We start from the raw sequence: 15475 nt of genomic DNA, 5'->3' as shown, positions 1-15475 counted from the left end.
TTTTGGCTAACAGTGTTTTTGTAGTCCTTGACAATGTGATTTGCGTGTGTCTAAAGAGTGAGCAACTAGAAAGCAAGGGAGCAAAGAACCAAATATCAGCGGATGGTCAAATTACTGAGTGGAGCAGGTTTTAGCTGCTTTTGGGTTCTCCAAGTTATACTCTACAGCAAAACATCGTATTTCTAGCACAGAATGGTACGGTTAGGTAAAGACAAAGTACGTTGTTAGTTTGAATGTCTAAATACAAATGTTTTCATGAGTGGTATTTCTCTTTTGTGGCCTCTCCACATTTTCATTGTGAGCGGATGTTATTATTTGCTATGAAAGTTTGAGAGTTTAATATTAAAAACGAGTGTAGTGTGATTGCAGGTGCTTTAAGTACAGTAGTATTTCAGTACAATAGTCTTGCTGTAGAAGCAAAGTAGTAGGTTGTAGTTTCAATGATTCCATGTGGGTGCCCAGCCCAAAGTGGGGATTCCCTTATGAAAGGAGGGGGAGGGTGAAGGAGGCCGAGGGCCCTTTTCTCGGGGCCAGCTCTCTGTGCCCTCTTGCTGGCCGGAGAGAAGGGCTGCCCGCTGGACACAGGGAGTGCCTTGTAGCTCCCATGCCGTGCCCTGCCCTCCAGCCCCCTCCTCATCCTATGCGGAACACCACTCCCAGCAGCACAGGTGCCATTTTGGAATCTTCCCCATGTCACAGCTGTCACCTTGGTTGCTGCGGCTCCACCCGACTCACTCACCTCTGAGAGTGCTGGGCAGGTAGCAGCCATGTCCAGCACGAAGCGAGGGCGAGAGGAATGTAGTGAGGATTTAAGTGGGGAGAAGGAGCTGGGGGCCCCAGAACCGAAGAGGAGGAGGGTGCCCGCCATAACCATCAAATGGAGGAGGGGGAAAGGAGCCCGTTTCCATCATGCCTGGACCAGCCCTGTGACCACCACCCATGTGGAGCCGATGGAGGTGGATCCCCCTCCGGAGGAACCGATGGAGGTGGATCCCCCTCCGGAGGAACCGATGGAGGTGGATCCCCCTCCAGAGGAGCCCATGGATGTGGATCCGCCCGCGGCATAGCTGGCCTGGCACCACACCACCGTGCCAGGCCCCGCGTTGGCATGGTCACAGCTTCACCATCGCTGGTCCAGGCACTCGGCTCCTTTCCTGCTGCGCGGCCCCTGCCCCCAGCATGAGCTGGGTGGCATTATTTAACATCTTCTTCTCCTCCACCTCGTTGCTCCTCCGGTTCTGTGGGCCCCCAGTTCCTTCTTCCCCCTGTTGTAGTTAGGTGTTTGCTCTGTTCTTTGTTTTGATGGTTGTGTTAGGTTAGTGTTAGTGTTCAGTTTAGTTTTAGCGTTAGCGATAGGTTCCTGTTTGTTCTTTAGAGTTAGGCATAGGTTCCTGTTTGTTCTTTAGGGTTAGGTATAGGTTTCTGTTGTTATTTTAGAGTTAGGCGTAGGTTAGTGTTCGTACTTACAGTCAGGCATTGGCTGCTACACTCAAGTAAAAGTAACCGCTGCTCCTGGGTAAGCACACAGTGTTGCCATCAGGGCTCAAGCTCAGGCAGCCAGCTGACCGGGGCAGAATTTGTGTTAGACGCTGCTCAGTGACAACACCCAGAACAAAGTAGCAAGGATGTGAAGTGCAGGAGACTACTTGCGCTTAGCACATTCTGTCTGCTGTAACAGCATTACTCAAAGATTTCTAATCAGGCCAAGATCTTTGTGATGCAGCAGTTTGTTCATTACTGCCATCATGGGCGCACGACCCTACTGGCGAGGAATGGAAGGCCCTCTATGCTGGCCCGACCCTACCCGCAGGGAGGTGTGCTCCCTCCCCTGGGCACGGGTCAGGGACATTGCTGGGAGACTTCCCAGTCTGATCTGCCCTTCTGTCTACTATCCCCTGCTGATAGTTCAGGCTGGCAGTGAAGAAGTTAGTAAAAAAAGCCTGAAGGCTATCAAAGATGATTTCAGGGGACTGGGGCGGGTAATCGAAGGAACAGGTGTGCGGGTGGTTATTGCATCTGTACTTTCAGTGGCAGGGAGGGATACTGAGTTGGACCTAAAAACCCACCTCTTAAACAAATGGTTAAAGAGTCGGTGCAGACATAGGAGTCTTGGTGTTTTTCACCATGGGGCAATTTATTTGGCTCCTGGCATGACAGCTACAGACGGAAGCGGCCTGTCTCAAAGGGGTAAGAGGGTTCTAGCTGAGGAACTGTCAGGACCCCACCAAAAACCTGCACCCTGACTTGTAAAATGGTTACACAGATATAGGTACACCTCATACATAGTCAATGATGTAAGGAAGGACACTGGACACACCTTCGTTGGCTCCACAGCCGCAGTCCAACACGGCGCCCAGGCCCGTCGATCCATTCCTTTGCTTGCTGCCAGTTCCCACAGGGAGTCCTCATTCAGACACCTGAAACAACAACGCACACAAACACATCAGGCAAACAACAGACACGCACACAAACACAAAACGCCCTCCTCGGATCCCGCCACTCACCCTTCCTTTGCCAACTTCTCTCGCTCACCTTCAGGGCAGTGCCAGCCCCTTCAACCCGATCACAGAATCACAGAATGACCCGGGTTGGAAGGGACCTCAAGGATCATGAAGCACCAACCCCCCCGCCTGGCTGCGGGGCTGTGGCAGCCGGTGTGGCTGGGTGCAGCACGTGGGCATGTGGGAGGGCCTGCAGCAGGGATGTGGGGTGTAATCAGAGTGACTGGAATTCCAATTCAGTCAGAGGTCTTAATTGTAGGTAAGGGTTGAATCCGCCGAGGTGCCGCACAAGGAGAGGCGCTGGGTGCGACTATGGAAAGCAGAGCTTGTGTGTCCCAGGAGGCAGGCGTAGTCAGGTCCCCTTTGGAGCCTGCCGTTGTTGGTGCTCAGCTCAGGAGCCCCATCAGGAGCTGCTGCGTGCTGCGTCTGTGTCACGGACTTATCTAGATCAATATGATTGACTGATCAATCTATGATCTCCAGATGATGTTATGATGTGAAATACCAATAGAAAAAAATACAAAACCACAACAGTATGGCAGCCCAAAAAGATTCCCTTGTGGAAGAAGGGGGAGGGTGAAGGAGGGTGAAGGAGGGTGAAGGAGGGTGAAGGAGGCTGAGGGCCCTTTACTTGGGGCCGGCTGGTCTGTGCCCTCTTGCTGGCCAGAGAGAAGGGCTGCCCGCTGGGCACAGGGAGCACCTTGTAGCTCCCGTACCATGCCCTGCCCTCCAGCCCCCTCCTCATCCTATGTGGAACTCCAGTGCCAGCAGTGCGGCCGCCATTTTAGAACCCTCTCCATGTCACCATGGTCACCGTTGCCGCATGCCTCTGACAGTTGTGGCAGTTAACAGCCATGCCTGCTGCAAAGAGGGCGAGGGTTGAAGCTTCTGGTGGGAGGATGGAGCTGGGGGCCCTAGGAGTCAGAAGGAGGAGGGGGCCCGCCATGACCATCAGGCAGAGGAGGGGTAAGAGAGCCATTATCCATCATGGCTGGACCAGCCCTGTGACCACCACCCATGTGGAGCCTATGGAGGTGGATCCCCCTCCGGAGGAACCGATGGAGGTGGATCCCCCTCCGGAGGAACCGATGGAGGTGGATCCCCCTCCAGAGGAGCCCATGGACGTGGATCCGCCCGCGGCATAGCTGGCCTGGCACCACACCACCGTGCCAGGCCCCGCGTTGGCATGGTCACAGCTTCACCATCGCTGGTCCAGGCACTCGGCTCCTTTCCTGCTGCGCAGCCCCTGCCCCCAGCATTAGCTGGGTGGCATTATTTAACATCATCTTCTCCTCCACGTTGTTGCTCCTCTGGTTCTGTGGGCCCCCAGTTCCTTCTTCCCCCTGTTGGGTTAGGTGCTTGTTATGTTTTTGTTGATGGTAGTGTTAGATTAGTGTTAGTGTTAGTGTTCAGTTTAGTTTTAGCGTTAGGGATAGGTTCCTGTTCGTTTTTTAGGGTTAGGTATAGGTTTTTGTTGTTATTTTAGAGTTAGGTATAGGTTTTTGTTGTTATTTTAGAGTTAGGTATAGGTTTCTGTTGTTATTTTAGAGTTAGGCATAGGTTAGTGTTCGTACTTGCAGTCAGGCATTGGCTGTTACACTCAAGTAAAAGTAACCGCTGCTCCTTGGGTAAGCATGCAGCTGGTTGCTCACCCCGAGCAATGAGTGCGACTGCCCTGACAGTTTGATGACATCTGCGATGAACTGAATTTCCCTCTTGGGACTTTTCCTTTGCAGAACATGGAGGAGCAGAGCGTGAGTGGCTGAGAAATGGAGCTGGGACTCAGGAGAGCAACACGTGGCTGTGTCCCAGAGCTCCCAAAGTGTGGCCATTGCAAGGTAGGCGTGCCTTACCGTAAGCGTTGTTCAAGCACAGCTCCTGGCACTGTCTGCAACAGATCCGCTCTCTGCGTGCTTTCTTTCAGTCGCTGGTGTTGTGCAGCACAGCCACGGCACGGCCCTCAGTGCGTACGCGAGGAGCGTGAAAAGGTAGGTGGTGAATTTTCATCTTGCTAACGCTAGGATTAGGAATGGTGAGCATTCCTAAAAGAGTGGCCACAAAGGTGTGATCTGCCTCGGGGAGAAGTTGATTCTCGCCTCTTCAGCTTTTCCCTTCTTTTCTGTCCACCTGTCCTTTCCAGCTCCTCCTCCCCTCAGCTGCAAGTGGGGCAGTGCTCGAGTGTGAGGACTCTTCCTTGGCATGCGGTAACAGACAATGCAGATGTGACTTTTGTGTCCTTCCTTGTTCTTGGGTTCGTAGCCCAGGGATATCTTGCGAGCAGCTCTCTAAGTCAGACTGTGCTGGCAGCGTGCGTGAGTGAAATAGTGCCTCTTTTTTCCCTCTTGCAGCAAGCTTGCCGAGGCAAGGCAAGCGCTACTCAGCTGAGGAAGAAAGCCGAGAAGGAAAGCAGAAAGCAACGATGAGGGCTTGAGCAAGAAGCTACAAAGGACAGCAGAACCACCTGCAACGCTTCCTCGGAGGTGGCACCAAGAGCTGCTGACTCAACAGTCCAGTTTACTGGCACAGCCGTGCTTTCCCTGTCATGGACGGTGGAGATGATGGAAGTGAACTGGACAGGAAGGACTTGTGCTGCGTTAGAAGCAATGAGGGCTTCACATAGGCAGGACTTGGTGTATGGCAAGAGCTGGAGACGCTGCGTTCCTTCAGGGTGTGTCTCTTGAGGTCCAGGCCTGGTGTAGGGTTAGGTTGAAATAGGGCTGGCTGGGACTGGAGAGGGAGGAGGTGACGTAGCCCCGGGGTTTGGCTTCTCCTTGGGTCTGACTGGAGGCTGAGTGACTGATTGCTAAGCGGCAATCCTGGGCACTGGGGTTTCATTTTGGGGTGTGGGCGGGGCAATAAATAGAAGCCAAATCTTCTTGTACGCAATAAAATTGAAGCGAACTTTCTAAACCTGGTGCTGCCTCTTTCAGTAGCTGGTCAGAACGTCCCTCGCTCGGGCTGGCAATCGCAGGGCGATGAAGCGGTCGGCTTCACGTCTCTCCCTTGACATGGTGCAGTGCAGGTTTTCCCCCGTTTCCTTGTTGGTCTTCCCAACCTGTGGCCTTTCAGCCAACCCGTAAGTGCTGGTGACAGGCTGTGAGCATCTCCTTGCTCTCTGAGGACTGACAGAAAGAAACCAGAGGAGGGGAAGCAGCCCGGCAGGAAGAAGGGTGTCCCGTGCTCAGCCCCTTGAGTTGGCCTCTCTTCCCTGAGGGCTCTTTCAGCTTCTGATGGATGCACCGTGTGTTGCTGTTTGCCCTGGGAAGCCCAGCTGCACGCTGGCAGCCGTGGCCTGTGCATCAGCCTCCCCTTGAGGCCCAAGGAGTTGTTTGTTTTTATGTATTCACTATTGGTGTGGCATTTTGTTGTTTTGTTCTGCTTAGAGATCAAGGGGTAATTTAACACCGTTGGAAGTCATTGGGGTTCAGGAGTAGCACATGTAGAATTTTGATCATGCAGCAAGTTGTGATTTCTACTGTGTTAAAGAACTGGCACACACATATACGCCTGCAGCCGGAGCTTGATTGACTCTCGTCAATACGGCCTTCCAAAGCCCGGCCCTGGGGAGTTGTCCAAAAATTTTCCAACCTTTTGTATTACCTAAGTTTATTTTAAACAGACAAGGAGGAGTAATCTCTTAAAGGCTTTTTTAAAGGCATTGGACCAGGTTTTGATTATCACGTCTCAGGAAGCTTCTGCATTCCACCTAGTGCTAATGTGATACATCAAGAGCAGATGACACAAGAGATTCAGGCCTTGCTGCCAGTCTTTTACGAATCAGCACTTTGTTTCATGTTGCCAGATATTGTGGTTTCCTTTTCAGGGGATTCCTTTGCTGTATAATAAGAAGGCCGAGGGCATCCTGGCCTGCATGGGAAACAGTGTTGCCAGCAGGAGCAGAGAGGTGATTGTCCCCCTGTTCTCAGCACTGATGAGGCCGCAGCTCGAGTGCTGTGTTCAGTTTTGGGCCCCTCAGTGCAAGAAAGACATGGAGGCCCTGGAACGCGTTCAGAGGAGGGCAACAAAGCTGGTGAGGGGTCTGGAGCACAGGCCGTATGAGGAGCGGCTGAGGGAGCTGGGATTGTTCAGCCTGGAGAAGAGGAGGCTCAGGGGAGACCTCATTGCTCTCTCTAACTTCCTGAAGGGAGGCTGTAGTGAGCTGGGGCTCGGCCTCTTCTCTCGTGTCATTAATGATAGGACCAGAGGGAATGGCTTCAAGCTGCGACAGGGGAGATTCAGGCTGAACATTAGGAAGTATTACTTCTCGGAATGGGTGGCCAGGCACTGGAATGCACTGCCCAGGGAGGTGGTGGAGTCGCCGACCATGGTGGTGTTCAGGAATCGTTTGGATGCGGTGCTGAGGGCCATGATTTACAGCGCAGTTTGGTGATGGTTGCACTGGATGATCCCCTGGTGTTTCCAACCTCCATCATTCTGTCATTCTGTGAGCGCTTCCGGGTCGGGAGCGACCCCCGCCCCGCCTGTGGGTGGAGCCGTCGGCGCATGCGCGCAGGGTGTGACTGTGCAGCGGGCGGCGGTTCGCAATGGTGGGTGCTGCTGCCGGGCCGCGGCTGCTCCGCTCCGCTCCGCTCTGCTCTGCTCGGTTCCGTTCCGCTCCGCCGCTCGGGGCGGGCCGGGCCTGATGGGGAGGAGCGGCGCTGTGCGGTGCCGCCGGTATCGGGGCGGGGCGGGGCGGGCTCCCTTGGCAGCTGCTGGGAGCCGCGGGGTGATGGGGGCGGCCGGCACCGCCCGGAGCCGTGCAGGGGAGGCCGCGGTGCTGCCGTGCCGCGCTGGGCTGTGTGCCCGCAGCACGCACCGGTGGCTCCGAGCTGTTGGGCCGCCACACGAACGTCGGGAGAAAAGGCCGCGTTTGTTCCCGGCTCCTTCAGTGCCGTGTCCTGCGGAACACGGAACCGCCTTTGAGCTGTAAATCCGCGGGAGGGTGATTCCCGTTGGCATTGCTGGACAGCAGGTGGTGATACCGGTATGTTCAGTGTGTGTGGCAATGGAGATGTGAGCTGTATGTGGAGAACTGAAGCAGTTCATGAAGACACGCAGCGCTGTGGGATCGTGGCTCACACGTTCTGGATGAATCCTGTAACTGATGTGCAGCTTGTGTCTGCATTAGCTTATGGAGGGGTCTGACAGGAAGAGGTTTTGCTCTCCTTTCACAAAGCTCATCTCTTTTCCAGCTGCTGTCTGTCTCTTGTTGGGATTGAGGTTCTGTTTGGTGCTCGGGTTCGGTACGTGATGTTTTTCTGGGTGATGTTTTGTTGGCCCGGTGAATGGCAGAAGCGCAGTGAGGTGTCGGGGAGGAGTTTCCTCTGTGTGCAGCTCCAGGAGACTTCCCTATACAAACAGCAGCGAGCTCCCCTGGCAGCTCCCCCTCCTTGGAGTCAGGTTACTGTTGGTTGGTAGGGGAGATTTAGGGTCAGTGAAGTTCCGTGTGGATTCTTCTTTGCACCCAAGCACTCGTTGAGATTCAGTGTTTGACAACTTTGGGCTTAGATGCATCTACAGGGAAGGCAGGAAATTATTTCAGGTGGAACAGTGTGTCACTATTATCCCTCAGCATTTTCACACCCTGTAATTATCTGGGTGTTTTTTTTCCCCTCTTTCTTTGTCTTCCACATGGAAGCAGTCCAGCGTTCAGAAGGAATCAAGAGCTCAAAGTGATTAAACTCAGCTTTCTTCTGTATAGGATACAAACTGCTCTGTCAAGACAAGCTCAGGTAGTGCTGTCTGATCACAGCAGCAGTCTGTGTTACTCTGAACTACTTCCATTCCCAAAGCCCTGTGGAAGGTTTGCTGGCAGTTCTTAGGCTGAACTGATGCTTTGTTTTTCACTGACACAAATCAGCTCTCCCAGCTGGGGATGTGGGCAGGGGGTTACTCGCAGTGCCTGACCAATGCAGCCCTGTTGGCCAGGTGCCCCTGGTAGCTCTGGCCTTTCCCCCAACTTCAGCTGATCCTTTTGTTCTGTGCCAGGTTCTGCTGGATCTGAAATGTGCAGCACGTCTCTGTTTCCTTTTCAGGGAATCACAAACCTCCAAACTGATGCTTTCAGTCATCTTTTTTTTTTTTTTCTTTTACTTTTTGGAGGAGTTGATTTTCCAAAGTAGTGATCCCTACACCAATAAGAATCTGAAGTAAAGAGCATGGATCACTTCTTCCTTTTGCTTTTTATGCTTTTAATTCCTCTTAGCATTGGTTTGCTAAAAGGAAGGGTAGTTTGCATGTAGAGTCTGCATTATTCTGTTTGGTTCGTGAATTCCCTTTGTGTGTATGCAGATTTTGCTGCATGCCTGTACCATAGCAGTCTGAGAAGTCTTTCCACTGTGAGCCAGCAGTGAGGAGCTCATCTGTGGGGCTGCAGGAAGGAGGGGAGGAGGAGAGGACAAGATTAAAAGAGAGTTCCAAGTTTGCACAAGATTGTAATCACAAATGACTGACGACTGCTCTGAAAGATCATAGAATCACAGAATGGCATGGGTTGAAGAAAGCCTAAGGATCATCACGTTCCAACCTCCTGCCACAGGCAGCACCACCAACCTCCAGATCTGGTACTAGACCAGGCTGCCTAGGGCTCCATCCAACGTGGTTTTGAACACCTGCAGGGATGGGGTATTCACAGCCTCTCTGGGCAGCTGTTCCAGCACCTCACTGCTCTCTCTGTAAAGAAATTCCCCCTGAAATCCAAAATGGATGGAAACCAACTAAAAAGACCAAGCAGAGAAAACAGTACTAAAGTATGCAGTGCTTTATGGAAAGGTGTAGGCATTGTCTGTTTGCATCATCTTTGCACATCTTTACTTTCAGGCACGCTGTTGTTGAAGGCAAAGAGCAGCTGTGATCTTTTGATTTGTGCTTTCTCTTTTTGCAGGCTGAGGTAGAAGAAACACTGAAGCGAATTCAGAGCCAGAAAGGAGTGCAAGGAATCATTGTTGTTAATTCTGAAGGTATTGTCAGCCTGTTTTCTGAGATCATGACTTACACCTCTCGTGCACTTCAAGGAATAGTGGTTGCACTGTTTCCAGTTGGTGTCTCTGTTTAGCAAAGATTTTCCTGTAGTTTGGTCCAGCTTGTTAAAATTGTGTGACTGTCAGTTTAAACCAAGTGTTTTCTAGAAATAACCATTAGAAAACATGACAGATATTCCCACTCCCCCCTAAAACACTTATTTTTGTTTTTATTTATCTTTTTATACATCTCAAATGAATAATCAACAAAGCAAAAGTAAACCGCTGATGCTTGTAGAGTTATGTGGGTATTCTCGCCTTCATCTGCGGTTTCAGAACTTAGCCTTTCTGTCTTATTTCTGCTCGTACTCTTCTTTTACTCTTTAAAAAGAGCACTCCTGATCCCATTCCCCTGTTTTAGCTCTCTAATATATACTCAGGTTCACTGGCTGCTGCAGTTGGATATGGTGATACCCAGAGGTTTGTTGCTTCAAAAGCTGCGTTACTGACTCTTGCTGTCCCCATGGTGGCTTCTTGCAGGTATTCCTATCAAAAGTACTATGGACAACACCACAACCATTCAGTACGCTGGCCTAATGCACAGCTTCATCATGAAGGCAAGGAGCACCGTGCGAGACATTGATCCCCAAAATGACCTCACATTCCTGCGGATCCGCTCCAAGAAAAATGAAATCATGGTTGCTCCAGGTAAGAGGAAGTAGACTGAAAGCAGACATCTGAGCATCCAGCAGATACTTCTCTTGTGAGGTCTGTCAGAGTCTCTTGTTGTCTTTTCTGCGGTAGAGACATTGTGAGCCTGAGAAATGAGTTCTGTGTGCTGCTTTTATTCCTGTCACCTACTCTGTTCTTTTCCAAAGGCTTTGTCCTTTGTTGCTTTCTTCAGTTGGAAACTTTTATCACTTTTTAGTGTAGTTTGCTTTTTCATGCTGTAATGTGCAAAATCACTTTCCTCATTTCATTTTCATTGAAGTAGAAATGGTTAATTAGCATTTGACAGCATGTTGCAGCCTCTCATGCTTCATATTTTTCAATGTGAAATCCAGAAAGTCAGAAAGAAATATGTTTGGAGAGCAGTTTCACCTAGCTGAGTGCTAAACTGATAAACCAGTCTAATGCATCTGAAATGGAAGCTTTGGACCAACATTGGACCATTACTGCACATCCTGTCCTTGGTTCCCAGGAGCAGCTCCCAGGGGCTGCAGGGTGCTGTGAGGCTGCCTCTCAGTCTCCTGTTCTTCAGCCCAGGCAACCCCAGTGCCCTCAGTCTCTTCTCATAGCACACGTCTCCTAACTCTTACGTTAACATCCCTTTTATGTTGTGAAGCCCGCAGCTGCACACAGCATTCAAGGTGAGGCCACACCAGTGCTAAATATTATGGAAGAATCACCTCTTTTGACCTGTTGGTCATGCTTTGTGGGATACACCCCAAAATGTGGTTTGCCTCTTGGCTGCCAGGGCACACTGCTGGCCCTTGCTGAGCCTGCTGCCACCAGTGCCCCCAGTCCCTTCCCACTGAGTTGCTCCAGCTGCTGGCTGGAGTCCAGTACTGCTCCATCCCTGCTGCAGAGCCCAGCATTTCTCTTTGCTGAACTTCATGCTGCTGCTGATTTCCCAGTACTCCCATCAGTTGAGACCCCCTACAAGGCCTCTCATCCCACCAGGGAATCAGCAGCACCTTTTAGATCAGTGCTATCGTCAGACCTGCTGTGGATGCATGTCTGTGTCCAGTTGATGGAAACGTTGGACAGGACTGGCCCTGGAGTTGAGTTCCATAGAACATTACTGGTAACTGTACACAGCCAGATGTAGCCCTGTTTGCCCCTTGAGCACTTCTATTGAGCCAGTCCATCACCCAGCGTAGTGTGAACTTGTTTGTCTCACAGTAAAACAATCTGTCTAGAAGGCTGCCATAAAGGACTGTATCAAAGGCCTCACCAAAATTTAAAGCAGTGACATCTGCTGCCTTCCTTTCATTCACCACGCAGGTGACCTTATCAGAGGAGATCAAATTACTGAGGCAGGACTTTCCCTTTTCCCTTTGTGTGCCCATGTCGACTGTGCCTGGTAATGGCTTTATAGATGCCTTTCCATATCCCCCAGGACAAACTTCTCCATCACTTGCCCAAAAGACTGAGGTTGGACTGGCAGGTCTGTAGTGTCCTGGCTCTTCCCTTATGCCCTTCTGGTGGATGGGTGTGATGTTGGCCAGCTTCAAAGGGACCCCCCCAGACTGCCAAGACGTTTGGTGAGTTGTTGGGAGGGATCCAGCTGTAACATCTGCTGACTCCCTCAGTACTATGAAGTGAGTCCCACCAGGCCCCATTCAGCTGGTACAGCTGGATCCCTACAATTGTAATATCTGCAAATTGAAAGCTGTTTCTTCTCCAGTCGTGGTCCTCCAGCTCAGGTCCAGGCAAACCAAGATCTCTTGCTGTTGTTTAATACTGAGGCAGGAAAGGCATTAGATGTCTCCACCGTTTCCTCCTCACTTGTGAGGTGACCTTTCACTCCAAGTATCAGTCCTGTGTTTTCTTTTGAACACCTCTTGCTGCTGACAAATTTGAAGAAGCCTTTTTGTTGTCTCATACCACACTGCTCAACATCAACTCAAGTATAGCTTTGGCTTTTGTTGTTTTCTCCCTGCAGATGCAAACTGCAGTTCTGTACTCTCCATTTGAAACCAGACCTTGCTTCCATAGGCTGTGTGCTTTCTCTTTCTGCCCCAGTTCCAGGTATTCCCTCTTCAGTCAGACCACTTGCTCTGCACGTGGTTCAGTGGGATTGCCTGCTCCTAGGCTTGGAAAAGTTTTTCTTGAGAAATGACTAGCTCTTGTGAGCCGCTAGATGCTGGAAAGCAGAATTCATGGGGACACTGCTTATTTGCTTCCTGAGAAGCTTAGAATTTGTCCATGGTGACAATTCTGGTGGTAATTTTTTTCTTCTTTACACCAAAAATTTTGGACTCTACCACTTCATGATCCCTGTGGCCACAACAGCTGCCCACTGTCACAGTTCCCACACGGTCTTCCCTCTCCATACATGAATTGCAGGAGGGCTTCTGTCCTATCTGGCTCACTCAATACCTGTGGATCTCATTCCAGTTCTGGCTAAGAGGAAAGGATTTTAGCATGTTGTGGCTGTACTGATGAGTCACGGAATGTGGCAGCAGCCTTTTCTTCTGGAGATACGCATCTGTATTTCATCAAACTATGGAACAGGGGAAGCCATGAGATGAGTTGCATTAACGATGCAAGAACTCAGCTTTATTCCTTTGTACTTCACCTGCTCCGTGGTGGCATTCTGATGGTGGGGAGGCAAAGAAGGAGGCTGGTGCTCCAACAGGCAGCTCTGCAGGAACTGGTCACAGCATTGCTTGGGAAGAGAGGCTCTGGGGTTTATGCTGGTGCATCCTCTCATTTCTGTATGATAGATGAAAAGAGAAATAACCATTTACAGGACAAATGCAGCTGGAACCCTTTCAGTTCAGCAGTCTGCCTGTGAGATATGGAAAATCACTTGTCTTGCACTGCCACGTTTAGTTAAACCATTGCCCGTGTCAGTTATTCTCATTTATTAGGCACAAGCGGTGTTAAATTTGGCTCTCAAGCATGTGAGACTTCTCTGCCATGAGGCTCAGATAAGTGATCCAACATGTCAAGCCTGTTTTGATCACTGCGGATGAGTGTCAGGACTGCACAGTTCCTACAGCTATCAGTGAGATATGAAAAAGAAAAAAAGCTGAAAGGTCCTCTATTTAGCAGCAGGAATGCTTTTCTTTGTGAATAAATATCGGCAATGAAAGAATAACTTGTTTTTTGTTCTTTTTCCTTCCAGATAAAGACTACTTCTTGATTGTCATCCAGAATCCAACTGAATGATCACACTAACTTGATCTGCTTTTCTCCCTTTGCCCGACTTTTCCTTTTTTCTTTTTTAATTTAAAGCTAAAGAGTAGAGCTCTGGTGTTAACTCTGCTGTGCCACTTCTTTGGTGTTAGGGAAGAACAAAAGCAGGTGTTCTTGTTGTCTGTATGTTTTTTACATACAGCAAAAGTGGCTTCTTTTGGTATCACTTTGGTGTCGTTTTGAGGAGATGGGGAATTAGAATCTGGTGACCTTGGAAGTAAAAAAAGTAAAATAAAAGTGCGACAGATTCTTTTTATAGTTGATGAGATAACATAAACTATCCTAATAGTGTTCTAAACGATTCTTCTCTGTACATTTCCATGATCCTGTCACCACTATTTGAGTTAAGCTCTTACACTGTTACTTCTGAATGACTGTAAATATGAAACTTTCCTGTCCTGCTGTTCTCTCTTGTTTTATAAGTTACTTTGAACAAGTCTGGTCATATTAAATTACGAAAGTGTCAGCAGTGATGGCTTTTGTCTTGTTTTTTCCCTGTCTTGTAAGGAGTTGAATTATTGTCGTGATTGTTTTTTTTTTCTTCAAAAAGTAGAACCTTTGTAGGGCGTTTTTCCTATCTGTTGCTGCTTCTGAACAGTGATTCACTTCAAATACCTGTACTGCATGCTTACAACTGCAGGCAGAGCGTTTCTCCATCATGTCTCTTTGTTGTCTCAGGCAGCAGGGAGAGGTGCTGTGACTGAGTGCAGACATCCAGGCTCTTTTGGAGCTCTCAGCTGTCACAGCTCAGGAACTGCTTTCATCTGATCCTTCGCTCTCGTCATTTGTTTTTTGGTTCATGTTATTAAAGATAAAAAAAATGTTATCTGGTCCCTCTGAAATAATAAAGGGATTGTTTTTTTGTAGCCTTGAAGAAGTCTTGTAACTGCATGCAGAGTTCAAGAATTTGTGCCCAGTGTTTGTGTCACCAATGTGTGTCCCTCCTGGCAGACACAACTCTGCCTTGTACTGAAATGTCCCAGTGCTCTGCAGAATGTCACGGCCCACATTAAAAAATGATGCATCTTATTTTGTGCTGCATTTCCTTTGTGTGCTCATCTAGCTCAGTACTGGGAGTGGCATCAGCAGGGAGCAGTGCTCGGAGAGCCTTGTTCCTTCCCAACGCTGCTTTGTCCCATGGGATGGGAGGGCTCTGCAATGAGCTGTTCTGTCTTGCCTGCTGGGCTCCCTCCTTTTCACCTCTCTGACCTTGGCTAGAAGTTGTGTGATGGCAGTTTTATCAGCATGAGAAGGATATCCCTTAATTGAGTAACTGCAGTCTTCTTAGGGGGTGCTGCTTCTTGTGCTGGTGAGGAATTGCTCCTGCCTGACCCATCTGTGTTAGCACAAGTGTGCAGCCTATGTTCAAACCTGCCTTCTGGAAACCACAAGCAGTGTTGGGAGCACGGAGTGGTGCCCAGTTCTACACCTGGGAACAGAATTGGAGCCTGTGTCTGATCTCAGCAGGTTATGGGATACTGGCAGCAATTGGCTGCAGTACAGATTTAGGGTCTGTTAGTAAAAATGGTGGTGTTGGTTTGGATGCTTTTTTGGATTTCAGAGCAGGATGTTACGTGGTGTGTATGTGGTGACTCCAGCAGGTAACCAGAATGTTCAGCATTTTATAATGTGTCTTCAAACATGGGCATTAATTTATAGACCACTTTTATTTCTCTGAATAGTGTTTATGACCATAAAAGCCAGAAATGCTTTCGGATCAGAACTGAAGTTCTAACTTGAAATGGTCAGTCCTGCAGCACCTGGCTGTGGCACTCCTTTGTAGTTTAGTTACTTGTTTGTGTTTTGAGCACCTCAGCTGTCACCACTGTGACTCAGCGTTGGCTGTTGCTCAGTTCATGAACTGTTTCTTCCATCAGGAGATGTCTGACCACACTAAATTGGTGCCTCCCTGCAATCCAGTTTTGTGCCAAGAAATGATTAACGTAACCATCCATCTCCTAGTCTAGAAATGTGACAGGTAACTCACACAGCACACACACACTGACTTTTATTATTTAATCTTGATTTGATGCTCAGCAGCTTCTATGAAACATGCCATCCATTACAATTTAATTAAATATTGTCTCC

General features: G+C 49.5%; 2 protein-coding genes across 51 annotated transcripts in view; both read left to right on the top strand.

The window, feature by feature from the left end:
• The window catches only part of LOC116654273 (uncharacterized), a 93636-nt gene extending 88225 nt beyond the window's left edge, over window positions 1-5411 (top strand). For 47 of the 50 annotated variants that reach the window (XM_085520180.1, XM_085520173.1, XM_085520165.1 and 44 more), the window contains 2 exons: window positions 4238-4489; window positions 4642-5411. The gene's annotated coding sequence lies outside the window, so the exon portion shown is untranslated. The remainder of the gene's footprint in view (window positions 1-4237; window positions 4490-4641) is intronic. The other 3 variants (XM_085520148.1, XM_085520141.1, XM_085520138.1) reach the window with 3 other exon arrangements.
• A 1597-nt stretch (window positions 5412-7008) lies between these two features.
• LOC146757786 (dynein light chain roadblock-type 1) lies at window positions 7009-13856 on the top strand. Its single transcript, XM_085520199.1, has 4 exons — window positions 7009-7048; window positions 9385-9460; window positions 10001-10168; window positions 13317-13856. The coding sequence occupies exons 1-4, from the start codon at window positions 7046-7048 to the stop codon at window positions 13358-13360; spliced, it is 291 nt and encodes a 96-aa protein (XP_085376325.1). The 5' UTR covers window positions 7009-7045; the 3' UTR covers window positions 13361-13856.
• Window positions 13857-15475: the final 1619 nt, after the last annotated feature.

This window comes from Coturnix japonica, chromosome 19 (genome assembly GCF_054131305.1).
Source record: "Coturnix japonica strain WE chromosome 19, WE-NBRP24, whole genome shotgun sequence".
Taxonomy (NCBI): Eukaryota; Metazoa; Chordata; class Aves; order Galliformes; family Phasianidae; genus Coturnix; species Coturnix japonica.
This window is presented reverse-complemented; position numbering and strand designations above follow the sequence as displayed.

Coding starts and splice junctions, on each gene's coding strand:
- LOC146757786 (XM_085520199.1), top strand. Junction 9,461..10,000: donor CATTGTTGTTAATTCTGAAG/GTATTGTCAGCC, acceptor GGCTTCTTGCAG/GTATTCCTATCAAAAGTACT. Junction 10,169..13,316: donor TGAAATCATGGTTGCTCCAG/GTAAGAGGAAGT, acceptor TTTTCCTTCCAG/ATAAAGACTACTTCTTGATT.